Raw genomic sequence first — 20,014 nt, forward strand, 5'->3', positions numbered from 1 at the left:
TTTCACATGGAAGTTTTAAACTTCTTTAGAATGACTAAATGTCAGGGAGCTCTGACACAAAGAGGAAGAGCAATTTAGAAGAGGAAAAGAGGTTGAAGGCAGCTAGCAGTGGGGGGAACATTTCATGTTTGTCTTCTGCCTGTAAGTGAGCTTTGGGGATGTATTTAGAGAACTTTGTTTTTTGTTTTGTTTTTTTTTTTTTTTTTTTGTTTGGTTGGTTTTTAGTTTTTTTACTCAGTAGGCCATTATTTACCACTAGGTTTTTGATCTCTTCCATCTTTCTAATGTTTTTATAATAGTGGATAGCAAAACTACCAATAAACAGATGAATTGGCATATATCATTACTACATAGTCCATACATCTTTTGACTAAACTTTTTTGTGTAGAATAAACTTATGCTTTGAAAAATAAATGCCTCAAAGTGCTCTGCTATTGATTTTTCCTAGAAAGGACAGAAAGTGTTTTCTATATGATTTGAATACATTGTGCTAGGGGCTTTATTTCCCCCCAGCCCCATTTCTCCTTTTCTTCTTTTTTAATTTTGGAGATGGCCTTACCATGTAGCCTTGACTGGCTTAGAGCTTACTGTGAGTCCGGAATTTACAGAGATCTGCCTGATTCTGCTGCTGGAGTGAAAAATTTAGTTCTTAGTAGGGTGATGTTAGAAAATTTTTGGCAGAGCAGTGGTGCCACATACCTTTTAGGCCCAGCACTCAGGAGGCAGAGGCAAGCAGATCTCTTAGTTCAAGGCCAGCCTGGTCTACAGAGCAAGTTCCAGAACAACCAGGGCTATACAAAGAAATCCTGTCTAAAAACAAAAAAGTTGATTTTTTAAAAGTTTATTGTATATGAGTACACTGTAGCTGTCTTCAGACATACTAGAAGAAGATGCCAGATCCCATTATGGATGGTTGTGAGCCACCATGTAGTTGCTGGGAATTAAACTTAGGACCTCTGAAAGAGCAGTCAGTGTTCTTAACTGCTGAGCCATCCCTCCAGCCCCCAAACAGTTGATTTTTTGACACCACTGAAATTGAAATTTTGAGGTAGCTCAGCTAGGGCAGGTCTGTGTCACAATTTTCTCATTCATAGATCACAAGAATTTTTTTTATATGAACTGAAATGAACTAATAAATGTAAAGCATGTAGACATGTCTGGGTACTTAATAAGTATGTTTGCCTTGCTATGATTGTTGTGAGAATTAGATGTAACCATACTTTAGATTCCATTTACTGTGCTTGGGATGTGCTAAAGTATCATGTGCTAGAGGCTTGGTTTCTGGTGTTGGGATGAAGTTTTAGAACTTTTAAGAGGTGTGGTCTCCTAGGGTGTCTGGGTCATTGAAGATAGAGATTAATGTAGTTCTCATGTGATTCAGGTTACTTCTTATGAGAACATTGCTATAAAAAGACCAAGACAGGCCCTGCCTTGCTCTCTGGCTTCTTATGTCATCATGCGCTCTTTTCCTATTACATGTGCTCTGACATGGTACCATCTGTCATGCTTTGGTGCAGCCACTGTCCTCACCTTAGCTGAGCAGAAGCCAGTGCCTAGTTTTTGCAGCTTCAGAACTATGAGCTTCATAAACCTTTAAAACTGGACGTTTCTGTTCCCATGCATTTCCTCCACCAACAGCAACAGTAGCCCTGCCACATTCAAATACCCAACCAACATTGGACACATCTAACACCTGCCATGATGCTTTCCTTCTGTATGATACATAAAATAACCATGTTTCCTGACAGCAGCTCAAGTTTGATGAAGTAGTATTTTATTAATACTAATATTTTAACATATGTTCAAGTGTAGTAGTAGGTTTGTAGGAACCCATATCTTACAGGTAATGCTTAATTTCTTGATGTTAAATTTCAGAAATTTAAACTTGAGTCATGAAGTAGTCTGAGACCCCTGCATTAAAAAGAATTTATAAGCACATAGGCAACATTGTAAAATTTAGTTCCTTTTTGAGTTTATTTTTACGTTTTGACTTTTTGCCACTATAAAATGACAGCCTTCTACTTAGCAGAGCAGTTAGCAGTATTACATGGTTAAACAATTATATTTGACCAAAATCCATCATGTTTTACTAAATTAAATAGTCTTAGTAACACACATGCACGCACACACACAAACACACACACACATGTTTAGGATGTCTAGAAGACAATCTTTGAAAAATTTTTCTGTGTATAGTGAATGAAAGAGATTTGAATTTTGTATAAAAAGAAAAGACAATGAAATTTGAGATTACTGAGAAATACTTTGCAATTTGATATCTCATGAAACTGGAAACACTGTAACATAGTTTAATAAAACTAATAATCAGCTAAACACTTTAAATCAGTGGTGAGTCAGAATAATTTATAAGTACATAGTTTGAACTTGTACTATGTTAGCTGCAGTGGCTCATAAAGGCTGACATGACATTGCTCTGTGCCCAGGAATGTAGGAATGAACTATATAAATTTCAGGGGTAGGAGAATGCATCTTATCAGTTTTACTTTTTTCATCAGAATAAGGCCCGTAGACAAAGGCAATGCTGTCTTAGTCTTCTGCAGATCTGTTCTAGCTGGGGAGTGAGTGATTTTTCAGGGGCATTTGAATTGGTGTAAGTTAAATTGTGGTAGTGGTGACTTTGAAATAGGAATGCATTTTTTCATTATTACTAAATAAATTACTTGAAGTTGCCATAGTTTTCCTTCTGTGGGTTTTTTTTTTTTTGTATTTCTTAAAATTTTATTTGTAAAAAAATTATTTTACTTAATATGTATGAGTGTTTTAGCTGTATATGTTTATGTGTCATGTGTGTGCCTGATGCCCACAGCCAGAAGAGGGCATCAAATCCACTAGGATTGAATATACAGTGGTTTATGATGCACCATGTGAGTGCTAGGAATCAAAACCAAGTCCTCTGGAAGAGCAGCTAGTGTTCTTCATCACTAACCCATCTCATCTGCCCAGCCACTCACATAAAACAAATAAAAGCTAAACTTTTAAATTTGTTTTATGTTAGTGCCTGCATATATGTCTGTGTACCATGTGTATGCAGGTACCTACAGAGGCCTTAAGATGATGATGGATTTCCTGGAGTTGGCATTACAGGTGGTTGTGAGTTATGTGGTGGGGGCGCTGGAAGGTGAGCCCAGGTCTTCTGCAGGAGCAGCAAGTGCTCTTAGCCACTGAGCCTTCACTCCAACCTTACTTTTCCATACTTTTTTTTTTTTTTTTTTAAGATTTATCTATTTATTTTATGTGTGTGAGTACACTGTAGCTGTCAGACACACCAGAAGAGGGCATCAAATCCCATCACAGATGGTTGCATTCCACCATGTGGTTGCTGGGAAGTGAACTCAAGACCTCTCTGGAAGAGCAGTTTGTGTTCCCAACCACTGAGCCATCTCTCTAGCCCTTAACTATACTCTTTAATTTTATAGAAATAAAAATTTATTCACCCATATGCAGCCACTAATCCCAAGTACTATTGCTGATGCCAAGAAGTACTTATTGGTAGGAATCAAATAAAGATGCCTTCACAGGGCTCTGCCAGAGTCATACAGATACAGCTGAGCATGTTTGTAGCTAACCACTAAACTGAACACAGGGGCCCCAATGAAGGTGCTAAAGAAAGGACTGAAGAAGCTGGAAGGGGTTGCAACCTCATGGGAAGAACATTACCAACCAACCAACCCCTCCAAAACTCCCATGGACTAAAACACCAACCGTTGAGTTCACATTGAGAGACCTATGACTTCAGTTGCATATGTAGCTGAAGACAGCAAGAGGCCTTTGGTCCAGGGAAGGCACGTTTTCTCAATGTAGGGGAAAGCCAATGGGGTGGAGAGGGTGATTAAGAGCAAGTGCACATCCGTGAAGACAAGTGGAGGGGTGGGGGATGGGAGAGGGTTGGGGAACGGGATAACATTTCAAATGTAAATTCAGAGAGTATCTAATAAAAAAAAATGGAAAAAAATTTAATCTGCTTTGATCAGAACAAACCAAAAGATGTTTGTTACAATCTATTGACAGGTATATTTGTTTATATAACAGTTTTTTCAAATCTAGCTTGTTATATTAATTATCTACTGGCAATTAATCTATTATTGCCATATTAATTGGATATTAATATATCTGTAGTAAATGGTTAAAAGACTTTCATGTAGTTCGTGTGTGGCAGAGTTTGGGAGCAGCTTGCCCAGGTAGTTCTGTGAAATTGTGAGTCTTAGCTGGGGCTAAGAGAACATTGTGTGGAATGGCATGGCCACAGATTTTTAGGTTTGTGCTACACTTTTATGAGGCCTCAGTTCTACTACATGGGGTTTCTGATAGAGCTATGTGTCAAATTGACACAAGTTGGAGTTATCACTGAGAAAGAAGCCTTAGTTGAGGAAATGCCTTTATGAGATCCAGCTGTAAGGCATTTTCTCAACTAGTGATCAAGGGGGGAGGGCCCAGCCCATTGTGGGTGGTGCCATCCCTGGTCTGGTAGACCTGGGTTCTATAAGAAAGCAGGCTGAGCAAGCCAGGGGAAGCAGGCCAGTAAGTGACATCCCTCCATGGCCTATGCATCAGCCCCTCCTTCCTGACCTGTGTGAGTTCCAGTACTGACTTCCATTAATGATGAACAGCAATGTGGAAGTCTAAGCTGAATAAACTCTTTGCTTCCCAACTTGCTTCTTGTTCATGATATTCATGCAGGAATAGAAACCCTGACTAAGACAGGCTACTTGAGGTTTTCTTGGCTGGCTTTCTCCAGAGTGGGTGATACTAGACAGAACAAGAAGAAAAACACTGAATCTTATGATCTATCTTCCCAAATTCTACCCTGGCATCTTTGCAATATTCAGTTGCCTACACAAACCTGCTGTCTGTAGTACTAGAAGGGCCTACACATGAGTGCTTCTACCGGGGAGCAAGGATCATCAGAGACTATAAACCACACCTCTTACAAGAAACAAAACAAAGGAAAAACCCAAAACAAGGAAAAGACACAGACAAAAATTAGAAATATATGGGAATAGTCAGAAAATTTTGAGGTAAAAATTAAGTTTGTTTTAGGAAATAAAATCTTACTCCCAATTATCTGTCTCAAAGAAATATTGATTGCAAAGTGAATAATACTTAGCTATACTTGGGCAAACTACTTTAATAATCTTTCTGAATCTCATATCTTTATTTGGTTAAATGGAGTCATATACTTAAGAGAGACTTGCAAGTTTCTCTTAAAATAGTAAATTACAATATTCATAATATCCAATGGTAGACATTCAGTAAATGTAGTATTTTTACTTCTATAATTTTTTTTATTGTAATCTTCATGGGCAGCTTGGCTGAATTTATTTTCACCCAAAAGACATTTCCAGAAAGGTTTAAGTGAACAAGGGAAACCCATCATGACAGTTGGAGGCATCATCCCATAGGCTGGGGCTTTGGACTGACTAGAAGGAGAGAGAAGAAGAAGCCACCTGAGTTTCTTTTCCAGTTTCATATGGTCTGAGAGTTTTTTCTTGGGTATTTAGAGCTTTCTAGTGCTTGTATCCAATTATCAGTGACTGCATATCATGTGTGTTCTTTTGTGACTGGGTTACCTCACTCAGAATGATATTCTCTAGTTCCATCCATTTGCCTAGGAATTTTATAAAGTCATTGTTTCTAATATCTGGGTAGTACTCTATTGTGTAAATGCACCACAATTTCTGTATTTATCCCTCTACTGAAGGACATCTGGTTTTTTTTCCAGCTTCTGGCTATTATAAATAAGGTTGCTATGAACATGGTGGAGCATCTTTGGGGTATATGTCCAGAAGTGGAATAGCTGGGTCTTCAGGTAGTACTATGTCCAATTTTCTGAGGATCGCCAGACTGATTTTCAGAGTGGTTGTATCAGTTTACAATCCCACCAACAGTGGAGAAGTGTTCCTTTTTCTCCGCATCTTCACCAGCATCTGCTGTCATCTGAGTTTTTGATCCTAGCCATTCTGACTGGTGTGAGGTGGAATCTAAGGGTTGTTTTGATTTGCATTTCCCTGATGACTAGAGATGTTGAGCATTTCTTTAGGTGCTTATTGGCTGTTCTGTGTTCCTCAGTTGAGAATTCTTTGTTTAGCTCTGTACCCCATTTTTTTAATAGTATTGTTTGATTCTCTGATTCTTGAGTTCTTTGTATAGATTGGATAGTAGACCTCTATTAGATGTGGGATTGGAAAAGATCCTTTCCCAGTCTGTTGGCTGCCATTTTGTTTTCTTGACAGTGTCAGTCTTATAGAAACTTTGCAGTCTTATGAGGTCCCATTTATCAACTCTTGATCTTAGTGCATAGGTCATTGGTGTTCTGTTCAGGAAATTTCCCCTGTGCCTATGTGTTCTAAGCTTTCCCCTACTTTCTCTTCTGATAGTTTCAGTGTAGCTGGTTTTATGTGGAGATCTTTGATCCACCTGGACTTGAGCTTTGTGCAGGGAGATAAGAAAGGATCAATTTTCATTCTTCTGCATGCAGAGTGCCAGTTGAACCAACACCATTTGTTGAAGAGGCTGTCCTTTTTCCATTGAATGTTTTTAGCTCCTTTGTCAAAGATCAAGTGACCATATGTGTGAGGGTTCATTTCTGGATCTTCAGTTCTGTTCCATTGATCTACCTGCCTATCTCTGTACCAATACCATGCAGTTTTTTTTTTTAACACAGTTGCTTTGTAATAATATACCTTGAGGTCAGCAATAGTGATTCCTGCAGAAGTTTCCTTGTTGATGAGAATAGATTTCACTATACTAGGTTTTATGTTATTCTAGATGAATTTGCAAACTGCTTATTCCAACTCTATAAAGAATTGAGTTGGAATTTTGATGGGGATTGCATTGAATCTGTAGATTGCTTTTGGTAAGATGGCCATTTTTACAATGTTGATCCTTCCAATCCATGAGTGTAGGAGATCTTTCCATCTTCTGAGATCTTCTTCAATTTTTTTCTTCAGAAATTTGAAGTTCTTGTCATACAGATCTTTCACTTGCTTAGTTAGGGTTACCCCAAAGTATTTCATATTGTTTGTGACCTATTGTGAAGGATATCTTTTCCCTAATTTCTTTCTCAGCATGTTTATCCTTTGAGTAGAGGAGGGATACTGATTTGTTTAATTTTATATCCAGCCACTTTGCTGAAGTTATTAGTTGTAAAAGTTCTCTGGTGGAATTTTTGGGGTCACTTAAGTATACTATCATGTCATTGGCAAATAGTGATATTTTGACTTCTTTTCTGATTTGTATCCCTTTGACTTCCTTTTGTTATCTAATTGCTCTGGCCAGGACCTCCAGTACTATATTAAATAGGCAGGGGAAGAGTGGGCAGCCTTGTCTAGTCCCTGATTTTAGTGGAATTGCTTCAAGTTTTTCACTGTTTAGTTTGATGTTGGCTACTGGTTTGCTGTATATTCCTTTTACTATGCTTGGTATGGGCCTTGAATTCCTGCTCTTTCCAAAACTTTTAACATGAAGGGGTGTTGAATTTTGTCAAATGCTTTTTTAGCATCTAGTGAGATGATCATGTGGTTTTTTTTTTTCTTTGACTTTGTCTATATGGTGGATTATGCTGATGGATTTCTGCATATTGAACCAACCCTGCATCCCAGGGATGAAGCCTACTTGATCATTGTTTTGATGTGTTCTTGGGTTCAGTTTGAGAATTTTATTGGGTAGTTTTGCATCAATGTTTATGAGGGAAATTGGTCTGACTTCTCCTTCTTTGTTGGATCTTTGTGTGGTTTAGGTATGAGTGTAATTGTTGCTTTGAAGAACGAGTTGGGTGGTGCTTCTTCTGTTTCTATTTTATGGAATAGTTTATAGAATATTGATATTAGGTCTTCTATGAAGGTCTGATAGAATTCTTCACTATAGCCATCTGGTCCTGGGCTTTTTTTGTTTTGGAGGCTTTTGATGACAGCTTCTTTAGGTGTTATGGGACTCTTTAGATGGTTTATCTGATCCTGATTTAACTTTGGTATCTGTCTAGAAATTTGTCCATTTCCTCCAGATTTTCCAGTTTTGTTGAGTATGTGCTTTGTAGTAGGATCTGATGATTTTCTTAGTGTCTGTTGTTATGTCTCCCCTTCCATTTCTGATTTTGTTAATTTGGATACTATCTCTGTGCCGTCTAGCTCGTCTGGCTAAGGGTTTATCAGTCTTGTTGATTTTCTCAAAGAACCAGCTCCTGGTTTTGTTGATTCTTTGAATGGTTCTTTTTGTTTCTACTTGGTTGATTTCTTTGCTCTGAGTTTGATTATTTCCTGCCATCTACTCCTCTTGGGTGTATCTGCTTCTTTTTGTTCTAGAGCTTTCAACTGTGCTGTCAAGTTGCTAGTGTATGTTCTCTCCAGTTTTTTTTTTTTTTTTTTTGAGGCACTCAGAGCTGTGAGTTTTTCTCTTAGTACTGCTTTCATTGCATCCCATAGGTTTCAGTATGTTGTGCTTTTATTTTCATTAATTTCTAAAAAATCCTTATTTTTTTTATTTCTTCCTTGACCATGTTTTGAGTAGTGCATTGTTCAGCTTCCATGTGTATGTGGGCTTTTTGTTGTCTTTGTTGTTATTAAAGACCAGCCTTAGTCCATGGCGATCTGATAGAATGCATGGGAGTATTTCAATCTTACATTTGTTGAGGCTTGTTTTGTGACCGAATATATGGTCAGTTTTGGAGAAGGTGCCATGAGGTGCTGAGAAGAAGGCATATTCTTTTGTTTTAGGATGAAATGTTCTGTAGATGTCTGTTAATTCCAATTGTTTCATAACCTCTGCTAGTTTTTCTGTGTCTCTGTTCAGTTTCTGCTTCCATGATCTGTCCATTGATGGGAGTGGGGTGTTGAAGTCTCCTACTATTATTGTGTGTGGTGCAATGTATAATTTGAGCTTCAGTGGGTTTCTTTAAGAATGTGGGTGTATTTGTATTTGGAGCATAGATGTTCAGGATTGATAGATATTTTTCCTGTGATGAGTAAAAAGGGTCCTTCCTTATCTTTTTTGATAACTTTTGGTTAAAAATCTATTGTGTTCGATATTAGAATGGCTACTCCAGCTTTTATTTTGGGGGGGGGCATTTGCTTGGAAGGTTTTTTCTAGCTTTTTACTCTTAGGTAGTGTTTGTCTTTGTCTCTGAGATGAGTTTCCTGTATACAGTAAAATGCTGGATCCTGTTTACGTATTCAGTCTGATAGTCTATGTCTCTTTATTGGGGGAATTGAGTCCATTGGTGTTAAGAGATATTATATTAAGGAATAGTATTTGTTGTTTCCTGTTATTTTTGTTGTTAGAGGTAGAGTTATGTTTGTGTGTCTTTCTTCTTTTGGTTTTCTTGCATGCTTATTTTCTTGCTTTTCCTAGGGTATAGTTTCCCTCCTTGTGTTGGATTTTTCATCTATTATCCTTTGTAGGGCTGGATTTGTGGTCAGATATTGTATAAATTTGGTTTTGTCCTAGAATATCTTGGTCTCTCCATCTATGGTAATTGAGAATTTTGCTAGATATAATAACCTGGGCTAGCATTTGTGTTCTCTTAGAGTCTGTATGATGTCTGTCCAGGATCTTATAGCTTTCATAGTCTCTGTTGAGAAGTCTGGTGTAATTCTGATTGGTCTGCCTTTATATGTTACATGTCCTTTTTCCCTTACTGCTTTTAATATTCTTTCTTTGTTTTGAACATTTGGTGTTTTGACTATTATGTGTTGGGAAGAATTTCTTTTCTGGTCCAATCTATTTGGAGTTCTGTAGGTTTCTTGTATGTTCATGGTCATCTTGTTCTTAAGGATAGGGAAGTTTTCTTCTATGATTTTGTTGAAGGTATTTACTGTGTCTTTTAGTTGATATTCTTCACCCTTTTCTATACCTATTATCCTTTGGTCTTCTCAATGTGTCCTGTATCTCCTGGACATTTTGGGTTAGGAGCTTTTTGGTTTTTGCATCTTCTCTGACTGTTTTGTCTTATGTTTTCTAAGCTGTCTTTGGCCCCTGAGATTCTCTCTTCCATCTCTTGTAGTCCGTTGGTGATGCTTGCATCTGTGACTCCTGATTTCTTTCTTAGGTTTTCTATCTCCAGCATTGTCTCTTTTTGTGATTTCTTTATTGTATCTATTTCCATTTTCAATTCCTTTACCTGTTTGTTTGTATTTTCCTGTAGTTCTTTGAGTGATTTCTCCTGGTTCTCCTGTAATTGTTTAAGGGAGTTGTTATTCATGCGTTTCTTGAAAATCTCCATCATCATCGTGAAGTATGATTTTAAGTCTAAATCTTGTTTTTCTGGAGTGTTGGGAAATCCAGTACTTGCTGTGGTGGGAGAACTAGGTTTTGATGTTGCCGGTTTGTCTTGGTTTCCATTGTTTGGGTTCTTGAGCTTTCCTCTTGCCATCTTGTCAGTGATTGTAGTTGATCATTTTGTTTCTGACTTGGGTCTGAAGGCTTGTGAGCTCAGGAGGGAGATTGCTCCTGGGTGTTCGGTTCTTTGTGGGCAAGCAGTAAATTCTGATGGCAGTGACTCAGTTCTGTCTTTGTGGGCTCAGGTGTGAGAGCTCTTTCGAGGCTGTTCTGGAAGCTCAGCCCTCTGCCACAGGTCCTGAATCCTAATGGCGGAGACTCGGCTCTTTCTCTAGGCCAAAAAGGACCCTTCTCCAGAGAGCACCATGCTCCCTCTGCTCTGAGAACTCCCTGCGTTCTCTCCAGACAGCCAGCATGCCTATGCGTCAGGCTTACCCCTGGTCCAGGTGGAAAAGCGCCTGTGCAGCAGTACCGGGGCTCAGTCTTCTGAGGGCAGATCCTGAGTACTGATGACAGAGACCTGGCCCTCTCTGTGGGCCGGAAAAGACCCTTTTCCAGAGAGTACTGCGCCTCCTGCGTCTGGAGAACTGGTGTGACCTCCCTGGGCCTGGGCCACAGGCTTACCTTTGGTCCAGGTGGAAAAGTGCTTGTGCAGTTCATCTGGGAACTCAGCCTCCTCAGGGCAGATCCTGAGTCCTGGTGGTGGAGCTCTTTGTATCTCTTATTTGGAGAAATACATCTTCAAGTCCTTTGAATCAGCATGGGATTTTTTTGGGGGGTGGTGGTGGTGGTGGTTGGTTTTGGTGTGTGTGTGATGTCTTGCCATAGTAGAAATCAAACCCAGGGTCTTATTTCTGCTAGGCAGATACTATGCACTGATATTATACATCTATTACGTTCGTGAAAATGTCTGCATTAGCTTTCATAAGAGATACTCATTTGTAGGTTTCTGTGTTTTTTTTTCTTTTACTTGTTCTTTTTGTTTTCCCCTCTTTTTTTCTCCCCCACCCCTCCTTCCTTTCCCTTGTTTTCTCTTCCCTTCCCTCTCTTCCCAACTTCTCTTTCTCCTTCCCTCCTTCCCTCCTTCTCTCCTTCTCTTCTTCTCTTTCTTTCCTTTTGTATGGATATTTCCCCAGCATCTATGTCTATGTGCCACATGCATGACTAGTGCCCACAGAGTCCAGAAAAGCGCATTGGATCCCTTGGGACCCAATAAAGACAGTTGTGGACTGCTGTGAGGTGCTGGAAATTGAACTTTGGTTCTTTTGGTAAGCAGCCAGCGCTCTTTCCTGCTGAGTCACCTCTTCAGTCTCGTGTAATGTTTTCAGCTTTGATACAGTAATGCTGGCTGGGAAGTGTCCTTTCTTATTATTTTTCTTCTCCTTTTATTTTTGTAAACATTTGAAGAAGTTTAATATTGATTAAAGTTTTTTTTACTCATTATTTATCTATTCCAATTCTCTATTTCTTCATGATTTAATATTGGTAGGTGTTTTAATTTCCTGGAACTTATCTGGTTTTCTCACCCTGTCAGTATACAATTGTTTGCCTCGCTTCCCCCACAGTCCCTTTATTGCTGTAGATCCTGTGGCTGTGCCTTCCCTTCCACTTATGGTTTTACTGACCTCAGTTTTCTTGTCCGTGTAGCTAAAGATTTGCTAGTTTTGTTGATATTGCCAAAGAAGTCTCCTTGCTCTCCGTGGGTTTTCTCTCGTTTTCCTATTCTCTGTTATTGGCTTGCTCTAATTGCATTTTCTTCTGGGAGCCTTGGACTTAGTTTGTTCTTTTCTTTATAGTTCCTTAGATTGTAAAGTTTTTTTAGCTGTTGTAGGTATAAATTCTCCTCTTTGTAACTACTCTCATTGTGACTCATAAATTTGTGGGTTTTTTCTTTTTCTTTTTTATTATTTGTTTGATCTATAAGTTGTTTGAGGGAACATTGTTCAGTTTCTATATTTTATGAATTTTGCAGTTTTATTAACTTTTTCTGATTTCTAATTTTATTATGATCAAAAAAGAAACCTCTGTGTACCATCTTTTAACAACTGTTGTGTCTGAGTTTGCCACATAAATAACACATGAGCTACACTGGACCTTTGAGACACTTAAGAGGGACAATAGGTGCTGTGCAGATAGCTTGGGAGGATACCAGGCACTTGTCCAGTAGGTAGTCAATGACAACATAAACCAGAGTTTACAAGTTGAATTGACCCTCTCATCTTTTAGTGTATATGACTAGCAATTTATAGTTTTCAAGGACCTAGAAAAGAAACTCAACTCTCTCCTCCCAAGCCCCTCTGTTTTCTACACATTTGGGAGGTATCATTACTCAGGCATAGTTGACTATGTGTGTGGAGGTGGTAGAACTTATTTCCAACAATCTGCCCACCCCCCACCCCAGACGTTTGGAGCTAGTACTGAAAGTTTAAAATTTACAGTTACTTAGTATTTCCATTGAGTAGTCTTTCTGAAGCCATCTGAGATTCTCCTCTAAGCCCTACCTTTTAGTGCTCTCAATATGTAAAAGACAATACAAAGGTTTCAAAGGTTCAGGAGTGCTGGCTAAGTACTATACACTTAAAGAAAAGATACACATTTTTATTATACCTCAGCCGTGCCTCAAATTCTGTAGTGAAGCTTACTGAATATTTTTGCTCTTAAATGTGACATTAAATTTTTGTATAGGTAGGTTTTTTTTTACCCTTATATAAAACATTAAAGTGAATAAAGATGAATTAATCTAAAAACTTTAAATTTTCTTGTTTTGTCAGAGATCTTTTTTTTTTTCCTATATGTAGTTGGACTTGGATAGATGTGGAATAGCAGGGTGATTATTAAAGCAAAGGAAGTAGTAAATTCACTTGGGAAGGTTATAATGTGCTAGATGTGAATACTCTTTAAGGAGAGCAGGCAACCAGAAAGGCTTATTTCTTTCTTTCTTTCAGTTTTTATATGCTTGAAGAGTGTGGGCAGGTGGTTCTGGGGAAGTGTGATTTTGCTTGCCAGGAGACATTTAGCAGTATCACTTCTGGGAGGTGAGGATTGATGCTGGTGTCTCTAGATGCCACTAGAGATGCTAAGAACTCCTCCTCTTAAATTATTTAGCCCCAAATGTCAATTATATTAAGGTTGAAGAACTCTGTCATATACCATTTTGGGAATTGGCAGTAGTTGGTTTAGTTAGAGTTGCTAAGGTTATGACTTCAGCCCTGGAACCTTATTCACTTGATGGGTTAAATGTTTGATTTATATGAAGAAAAGAGGCTCTCTTTTCTTTAAATTGGTTTTCTTAAAAACAATTAAGATGTATTTATTTTATGTATGTGAATACTCTGTCTTTATCCACACCAGAAGAGGACATCACATCTAATTATAGGTAGTTGTGAACCACCATGTAGTTGCTGGGAATTGAACTCAGGACCTCTGGAAGAGCAGCCAGTGCTCATAACTGCTGAGCCATCTCTCCAGCCCTATGGTCTTTTTCTTTTTAAGACATTTTATTTATTTTTCTGAGGGGAGGGAAGCATGTGCCACAGTGTCAGGGGGCAGGTTGGGGAGTTGGCTCTCTACTTCCACTATGTGGGTCCTGGGATTTGAACTCAGGTTATCTGGTTTGGCAATAGCAGCATTTATCTGCTGAGCCATCTCTGGCCTGAGAAATGCTTCTTATTCATGTTCCCCACCTACATGTTGAGAAACTACACCTTTACTACTCAAATTACCTAAATGTGGTAGTTAGCTAATCTACTCTGAAGTTTTGGGGAAAAATATAAAAATCTTTTTTTTTTTTTTTTTTTTAAATAGTCCTAAGCTTTTCAGAGTTTCACTGATTAAGGTTTATATCTACAGAGTAGGATTTCTGGGCATAGGTATGGTGGCTCAAGCATGGAGTCCTTGCACTCAGGAGGCTGAGCCAGAGTTGCTGTGACTTATAGGCCAGCTCAGCCTACAGAGTTTTTCTAGTTTTTCACGTTCTACTGTGTAAGTCCAGTGTTTACCTTTAGGATTTTTTTATTATTACACTTTATTTATTTAGTGTGCATATGCAGGCATGTGGAGCTCAGAGAATAACTCTTGGGAGTTGGCTTTCTCTCTAGTATTTGAGTTCAGAGATTGAACATCGTTCATTGGACTTAGGAACATATTTCTGTCCACAGAGCCAATCTCACCAGCCTCATCTTCAGGGCATTTTGCTTAGTCTAGAAGGTTTTGATCTTTCAGGTGTCTTTACTTTTTATGCTTTTTTCATTTTCAAATGTATAAATGAGCAGCCATTTTATAGATTATACAGCACTAATGGATTATTAAAGCTACCTGAAATACTGACTGAATTCTTTATTTAGAAAACTTAAATGTAGTTTCAGAATAATGAAAAGAATTGTTCAGCCTATGCTTCCAGCATAACTGTGACTTGTGAGTTCATGTGTTATCTTTTTTTCTGACAGGCATTCAAGGATATGCTGTATTCAGCTCAGGACCAGGCGCCGTCTGTTGAAGGTAAATTGGATTAACTTAGTCACAGAATAAGTTTATTTTTTTAAAGAAAAATACTTTAAACACCAGGTTATGGAATGAATACTGTAATTTGCTCTATTATGTATGTCTTTTGGTTTGGATTTATTTATTTATTTTAGTATTTTAGCTTTTGTTTGTCTGTTTCACACTCAACCTTGTGATGGATCTTGTGTTATATTCTTGAATCATCTGCTATTGTTTGGATATGAAGCGCCTCCCATAGGCTCATATATAAAGGCTTGGTCCTAGCTGGTGACACTTTTGTAGAAAGTTCTGGCAACTTTTGGAGATAGGCTGGGACCTATTTGGAGCAAGCAAGTCACTGGAAATGTGCCCTTGAATGACAGGCCTTGTCCTCAGACCTTTCTAGTCTGTCAGTGTCCTGCCATGAGCTGAGCTGCTGTATTCCACCAGAGGCTACCTAGCCATGGTCCAGAAACAACAGAGCTGGCCAGTCATGGACTTAAGCCTCCCGAGACTGTGAGCCAAAGGAAAATGTTTTTCCTTTTAATTTGGCACATTAACAAAAACAAAAACAACAACAACAAAAAAACTAAAACCCAAATGAACACGTCATCTTAGCACTGTACTGTTTAGTCCAATGTTTTCTCTGATGCCTTTCTCCCTCAGTGTTTATATCCCTCCACCCAGTCTTAGTTTATAATTACTCAAGCAATACAACTTTTTAAAAGAATTCTTTATTTATTATATATAAGTACACTGTCACTGTCTCAGACACACCAGAATAGGGCATCAGATCTCATTACAGATGGTTGTAAACCACCATGTGGTTGCTGGGATTTGAATTCAGGACCTCTGGAAGAACAATTAGTGCCCTTAAGCAATGAGCCATCACTCCAGCCCCACAATACAACTTTTCTGTTCATATAGTACATGAAGTTTAATAACAAAGTTTAAGACCAGATTTTAGCATCAACATTTTTTTCTAATTTATGTATTTCAGTGGTGGGGTATTCCATTGTATGCTTATACAGAGATCACTATATGGATTACAGGGATTGAACTATGGTTGTCAGACTTGGCAGCAAGGGTCTTCACTTGCTGAGCCATTTCACCAGCCCCTAAGCTTCAGAGAAAATATTTGGTGAAATAGATGGTATCTAAAAAGCACTCTGTCTTCATTCTCTTTCTGTGACACACAGAGCTTAAGTTTTAGTGGAGTTATGTATGTATGTATGTATGACCACAGTTGAGAACTTTTGCCATAAATGTTAAATACTTTTAGGTTAGTAAGGTTAATGCTAACCTTCCTTTAGACATTAATTAGCCAAGAGGTTAGTAGGTTTCTTAAGTTCATTGATAATTTGTTATTTTATTCATATAAGGACCGATTTATTTATTATTGGTTGATTGATTGAGACTGAGTCTCATATAGCCCCAACTGGCTTCAAACTCACCAGATAGCCTGAACTACTGTAAATTGGACCCTTCCACCCGTGCTTCCTGAACACTTGGATTATAAGCATGTATCACCACGTCTGGTCATATAAAGAATTTTTTTAATAGTATGTAATAGACAATTAAAAATAATTTAATAATTATTTAAATAAATAAGTAATTACAATGCTTATTATAGATATAAGTAATAGCTGTACCATGTTATTTAAATATGTTATATGCTTGTAGCATATTGTTAAGATTAAAGAACATTTGTAAAATTTCTGTTTGTCTGTTCTCCAAATGCAATCTTTGAAGTCTGCACTCTGGAACTAGAGCAGACTTTTAATAAATGTTATAAAGACTTATATAATTTGTTATATATGTTATATATAACATGTTATTATTATATATAAAAATGTAAATAATATAACAGTAACTATCACAAATATTGAAAACAGTAAAATCTAGGGAAATCTGAGTAAATTATGGACTTTGGCTGATAATAACGTGCTTTATACTGATTGTGATTGTTATAAAGTGTCAATGACAGGGATTGAGAGGAGGTGTATGGGACTGCTGTATACACTCTGTCACTTTTTGGTAAATTCAAAACTATTATAAAGTGAAAATGTTATTTTAAAAGAAAATAGGTATCAGAAGGTTTTATACAGCTGCTAGAAGCTAAATGTAGACTCTAAGGTTTTCTAGAGTTCCAAGGATAGGGCAGAAGAGAGCATAATTTAAAAGTGCAAATGGGAGGGCCTTGGAAATGGCTCAGGAGTAAAGGTGCTCACCAGGCAAGCCCTATGGCCTGAGTCTGGTTCCTGGAGCCCTGTTAAGGTGAATGGAGAGAACCAACTCTATAAACGTGTTCTCTGACCTTTGCACATGTGCTGAAGCATGTGTTTCCACACACACACACACACACACACACACACACACACACACACACACACACACATCATGAACATACACAGTATTAAAGTTTTAAAATCTTAAATGTGCATGAGGCAGATATATATTAGTTCCTCAGGAAAGGTCAACTTTGAGCAAGAAATGAAAGAAAAAGTTTTCTTTTGCCTTTATGAAGAGTGCTTGGTTTATGTGGTGGGTAGGATCTCTAACAGCAATTTCACAGAATGCTTAAGACACTGAGTTTAAGAAGGTTGTTTCCTTTGATCCAAGAATGTAATCTAAAAATTTATTACTAAGACCTGCAAGTCCCCTGTCTGGTTTTATGTTGATTTCACCTCCTGTGTCCTTCACTTGCTAGCTGGCTCCAGTTACATTGCCTGCATTTCTGTATCTAAATCTGGCAAAGCTTGTATTAGTATTAGAGCTTTGTTCTCTATTCCTTTCTTTAACCACAGATGCATCCTCCAGATGTTCTTCTGATTATCTAACTTAAAACAACCATCCAGTTCCATTATTTTACACCATCCTGTTTTGTTTATTGCTTTCCATAACACCAGGCACTATCTAATATTTTGTATATGTTCTAGTTTATTTTGTGGAAACAAGGTCTCAATATGCTGTTCAGACTGCCTTTGAACTCAGAACCCTCCCATCTTAGCTGAGATTACAAGTATGGGCCACCATGCCTATACTTAAAAGGATATAAGTCTTTTGAGGTCAAGATTTTTTCTGTTTTATATCTAGTATCCAAAATGCACATGACCATTATACATTTCCTTGAGTCACGAATGAATAGTAATAGTAATATGTGAAGCCAAACTTGTTATTGGACAAAAAGAACAAACAAAACTAGTTTGCTTCTTTATGTAGTGATTGTTTGTTGTTTTGTTCTCCTTTCATTTCCCTGTAGAATATAACATCTCACCTGCTGACTAGATAGATGATCAGACATTTGTTAGTGTTTTATAATGTTGACATTGTAATGTTAGAAAATATTGTGTGGTGTGATAAGTAGCTTTCTTTAAAATTAGTAAGGCATATAAAACAAGATCCTAATCTTTAAAGTTCTTGATGTTCTGTGACATTATATCAAAGCAATTATATTGCTTTGATGCCCAAGCTATGACAGATCATTGAGACTATATTTTCTTTGCAGGACACTAAGTTTCTTTTGTGTTTTTATATGTTTAGTATGTCTCCTTTCAAAGATATGTGAAATGAACATAAGGGTTTGAAAGATCATATGTGAGTTGTTAGTTGGTGTTCTTTTGCATTTGTTTTGTTTAGTCTAGTTAAAAATTTAAATAACATTGAATTAAGACAGAAACAATAATGGTATTTCTTCACACTAGTTTGTAATGCACTCCTCTTGGTGGGAAACATACTTAGCCAACCTTAGCTAAATACATCTAGTTCATTTATAACTCTATGACTCTAAGGCACTGTTTACTAGATAGACTACTCTGTTTTTCTATCACTTTTAAAAAAAAAATCTGACCACTTTCCCTCCAGTCTTATTCATGGGTTCTGTTGGAACATCTCACTTTCAATTTGTTTATTTTTGATTAGCAGATGTGTTACACTTTCCCTAAGCTCCTTAGGATTGAGCTCTTACTGGTATTGAAGATAAAAGTATGCTTGTAAATAATTCATTTTTATTATCTGCTTGAATGAACAGAGTCCACTTCGGGCATTTTTTTTTTTTTTTTTTTTTTTTTTTTTTGTGTCTCACCTCTGTTCCTGGATCTTTGTTGTTCTGAATAAATGTGAGCCCTTTTTTCTTCTAAAGATTGGAGTGCATTTCTAAAATTCATAAAGTAGTGTCTGCATGTGTAGGATTACTGTCGAGTGTACATTCATGATATATTACTTTTCATGATGTTTATAATCTAATCTCTTAGTCTCCATTTCCTTTTTTGTTGTTATGACCTAGAAATAAAATCTTTGACATGTATAAAAGAAAGCTGCATCAACCCACTATCTTTTAAGCTGGCAGCTACAAAGAGTAGCTATTCCTGTTTTGGTTGGTTATTTTGTCATTATGTTTTCAAACGTTCTTTTGCTTGTGATGAATTTGTTGTACGAGAAAACTAAACCATGGAGTGGTAATGGAATGCTCAGATTATTTCTAGCAACTTTGAGAGCTATAAAGAAATGAATGACTAAGAATTGGAAATTAAAATGGGAGCCAAATCATCTATTATTATTTCTTTAAGGATTAAAAAAAATCTTTCACTACTTCTGTTAGAAAGAATATAAAGTCCTGATGGAGTTGGAAAGTGGAATTTAGGGTATGTCTTACTTATCCTTATTTCATGTCTGTATTGGAAAAGGATTACAAGTTCATTTTACTTTCACTGTGAAGTGACGGCTTGCAGATGAAAATGATTATTCCCTAGAAAGCTGGGCTTTGTGTTCTCTGAAGATGCCGTCGACCTCAGTGTGCTTCAGTACTGAAGTGCTTCCAAAGAACAAACAACGCTTTGTTCCGCCAGAAGAAATATCTACTCTTTCGCAGAAAGTGAATTAGAGATAATTTAATGCTCATTCTTAAACATTAGCTAATCATATAAATAGGTAACAGAATAGTATTATAAAAATAAATGCTACTAAGCAGACTATAGATAGAATGGAGGAGGAAATGAAATGTTTCTAATGCAGGTCTTTCATCTTGGGGATCCTGCAGAGTTAAGGCTTTGAGGAAAGCATACAGTCACTGTTCATCACACAGTGCTGTTGTCTCACTTACAGGAACTGGACAGACAAATATGCTTGCATGTAGGACAAGTCACTTAGAAACATATAGTGAATGGATAGAATTTACTGTATGATAAAAATATTACAAGCACCGTTTGTTGGCCATCAGTACAACATTTATGTAAAAACAATCCAG

General features: G+C 37.4%; 1 protein-coding gene across 1 annotated transcript in view; it reads left to right on the plus strand.

Moving 5' to 3' along the window:
- Nucleotides 1-20,014, plus strand: part of XPR1 (xenotropic and polytropic retrovirus receptor 1) — a 141,703-nt gene that overhangs the window by 18,240 nt on the left and 103,449 nt on the right. Inside the window, exon 2 of the mRNA XM_080908461.1 lies at nt 14,736-14,787. Within this exon, the coding sequence (XP_080764587.1) occupies nt 14,736-14,787 (52 nt within the window). The remainder of the gene's footprint in view (nt 1-14,735; nt 14,788-20,014) is intronic.

Source organism: Micromys minutus (assembly GCF_963924665.1).
Source record: "Micromys minutus genome assembly, chromosome: 1".
Lineage (NCBI taxonomy): Eukaryota > Metazoa > Chordata > Mammalia > Rodentia > Muridae > Micromys > Micromys minutus.